Source organism: Mya arenaria, chromosome 7 (assembly GCF_026914265.1).
Source record: "Mya arenaria isolate MELC-2E11 chromosome 7, ASM2691426v1".
Classification (NCBI taxonomy): domain Eukaryota; kingdom Metazoa; phylum Mollusca; class Bivalvia; order Myida; family Myidae; genus Mya; species Mya arenaria.
The window spans coordinates 38517364-38521025 of NC_069128.1; the positions used below are offsets into that span (position 1 = coordinate 38517364).

Here is a 3662-nt window from a genome sequence, read left to right on the forward strand (position 1 = left end):
ATTTTATGTGTTCATAATGATATCGAAGATGAATATCACTTTGTTTTGATTTGTCCGAAATATAATGGCATAAGGAAAAACAAATATAACTAAATTTTACTATGCAAGACCAAGCATGTTTAAATTCATTCAATTATTAAACTCGGAAAACGCTGCATGTCTACGAAAACTAGCTTTGTATTCCAAACATACTTTTAAGCTACGATATACTGCTTTGAATAATAATGCTTAATTTTTAACATGTTGAAATCATTGATAGTTTATATATGTATAATGCACTCTCGCATCTATCAACTATTGCCATGCAATGTGTTATATTATTGTAACAACGATGAACTGTAAATGTTAAATTTAACAATAAATGTTCTGTTCTGGTCAATGATATATAACGTTCAAAGACAAAATGCAAAAACATATGAAACAAATCATCGTGATATCATTATAACCATCATGCACGCTGAATTGTTTGATTAACTTGGTTGATATTTTCCTTTTACTCTTTTATTCTTTCGATTTTTGAGTAATTTCTAAAAATTCTGTCAATGATAAAAAATCATTTAAAACGTGTTATACATTAAACTATATATAGTTTGATTGTTTATGTGTGTGTATTCTATATTTCTGTTTTGTATTCATATAATATAACGATGAGCTTTTTATGTTTAAGTAAAAAATAAACTTTCTGTTCTGATCTTTTCTATCAATAGAGAAGTATACTATACATCATAGTATCAAATTCTTAAAGGTCACGTGATATGGCGCGTAGTGGACGTGTTTAAATCGGAGAGTGAAAAAATTGGATTTACTTAGTAATATTTTAATAAATAAAGTCAGGATTTATTTACAAAGTTGTGGATAAAGATACCTTTGCAACAACGGATTAAATATGAGATTATATAATCATGACCAAAAAGAGAAAGGATAGAAATAGCAGTGGTAATATTTCGGACAATAACAAAAGCAAATTGACCAAACAGAGAGGCCCATCTGATGACTTAGATTCAAACATTTCTGTAAGTGAGATTCTGGGGAAAGCTAGCGCTGTGTTGTTTCCGAGTCTGGATGATTATGTGAGTGAAGACAGTAACAGTGAAGTTTTCAGCAACACTCCTGTGGTGATTTCAGGTAGAGGCAAGATGGCGGAAGGGGGCCGCGAACCCACCAACAAAGACCTGATGGATTTTATGAAAAATATGGGAGAAAAATTGTCAGTAATGGAAAAGAAATTGAACAAAATTGAAACACTTGAACGCAAGGTTATGGACTTTGAAAAAGATATAAAAAAGATATGGGTAGCTCTTGAAGACCGAGTTAAGCGTACCGATGAGCGGGTAGGCAAGCTGGAGGACAAGGTGGATTCGGTCGACGTTGAGGCGGCGCAGATGGCGGACAGGATGGCCACCTTGGAAAAACAGCGGGAGGAACTTCGGGACGATGTTGCGTACTTGAAGTCGCAATCTATGAGGAACAATCTTATTTTTACTAATATCCCCGAAGATAATTCCACCGGCAACGAGTCCGCTGAGGTCACCGAAGACAAGCTCCGCCAACACCTTCAGGATACCCTCAAGCTCGCGAAGGAGACGGTCGAGTCCATTCGCTTTGAACGTGTTCACCGGTCTCCAGGTCAACCAGTGCCGGGCAGGATCCGCAACATCGTTGCAAAGTTCACGTTTTTTAAGGACCGGGAGGTAGTAAGGAGACAGTGGAAGCATTTGGCGGGGACGGGCCGTCAAATGTACGAGCAGTTTCCACCGGAAGTACTGGACAAACGCCGCAGGCTAGTGCCCAAGATGAAGGACGCCAGGAAGGAGGGCAAACGTTCATGGATAGTGTACGACACCCTGTACGTAGACGGCAAGCCGGTGAGGAGCTAGGGGCACGACGGAGGTGAACTTTCGGTTCTTTCATGGAATGTTCATGGACTAAATAGGGACAAAAAAGAGAGTATAGACTTTGTAAATATTTTAGATAAATATGATATTTGTTTCCTTTATGAGTCATGGTGTGATTCCTCTAGTAATATTGATTTAAAAGGATATAAATCACATAATTTTTATCGTAAATTTCAACATAGGAACGCTAAGCGAAATAGTGGTGGAATAGTTTTATATTACAAAGAGCACTTAAGCGATGGAATTGAAATAATTAAAAATCATTTCGATACAATCATTTGGTTAAAACTTGATCACACCTTCTTTAATATCCTCGTAGACATTTATTTATGTGGAACCTATATTTGGGGCGAGGACTCGCCCATATACAATACTGTAAATGTTGATTTATTTGATATTTTAGAAAACGATCTGTTTTTATATGATAGTCTTGGATGTGTATTTGTATGTGGTGATTTGAACAGTAGGGTTGGAAGTAAAAAAGATTATGTTGTTCATGATAAATATAATTGTTACACTGATAGTCACGATTACGAATTTGATTGCACCCCTGACAGGGCCTCAATCGACAGTTCACATAATAATCATGGGATAAAACTATTAGATATTTGTAAGGGGTCAAGTTTTCGCATTGTTAACGGTCGTATTGGTAATACCAATCAACATACATTTTTGTCACATCAAGGCTGTTCTATGATTGACTATTTGTTGTCGAGTGAGCGTAATTTTTCACAGATCAAAGACTTTAAAATAGAATCTTTCAATGAATGGAGTGATCATGCACCGTTACATATTTCATTACTATGTAATAGTATTATACCAGGAACTACAAACTACTCTGAAATTAAATATAAGTGAAATGTCTCTTTTCGGGAGCAGTTCCGCTCCGGGATTATTGCTAATTTGCCTGCTTTTAACAATATAGTCAATAGTGCAGATTGCTCGAGCAAAGATTCCGTTAATAATATGTTATCTATGTTTACAAATACAATACGAAGTGTAGCCGACCCATTGTTTTCTAAAGAATGTTTTTATACTGATGAAGTTTATTTTGAAAATTATACAAGTAGTAATAAAGGTTGGTTTGACCATGACTGTATCGTTGCACGGAACCTGTATTTAGAAGCAGTTAGAATTTTTAATATTGATAAATCAGATGCTAACAGATTAATTTTATGTGAACAGAAAACTCATTATAAGACAATTGTCCGTAAAAAGAAGAATACTGATTACAAAAAGAGAATGGGAGATATTGGAAACTTATGAAAGAGGAGACCTAGAGAGTTTTGGAAACATTTTAAGTCTAAGTCTTCTAATAAATCAAACCAAATACCACTAAATGAATTCCGGGAATATTTTGAAACCCTCAGTAATAACACTTTTGGTGGTATTAATCACGAGGCAGATGATTTTAATAATAATAATAATTTTAATGAACCAAATAATTCCTTTCCTGAAATGGATGAACCGATATCACTGCAAGAAATTATAAATGCTGTTAAGTCATTGAAACGATGTAAAGCCTATGGCAGTGATACTATGTTGAATGAATATTTTATTGAAACTGTAGATATTTTATCTTCGCATTTATGTGATTTGTTTAACAATATATTGAATTCGGGTTATTATCCCGAACAATGGACTGAAGGTATTATAATCCCCATTCATAAAAAAGGTTCAGAAACTGATGTTAATAATTACAGGGGAATTACTTTGGTTAGCTGTTTATCAAAATTATTTACTACCGTTATAAATAAGGGTGTTGAA

General features: G+C 34.7%; 1 protein-coding gene across 1 annotated transcript; it reads left to right on the forward strand.

Moving 5' to 3' along the window:
* The first annotated feature begins 1136 nt into the window (after positions 1 to 1136).
* On the forward strand, positions 1137 to 2127 carry LOC128240302 (uncharacterized). Its single transcript, XM_052956901.1, has one exon. The coding sequence runs from the start codon at positions 1137 to 1139 to the stop codon at positions 1875 to 1877; it is 741 nt and encodes a 246-aa protein (XP_052812861.1). The 3' UTR covers positions 1878 to 2127.
* Positions 2128 to 3662: the final 1535 nt, after the last annotated feature.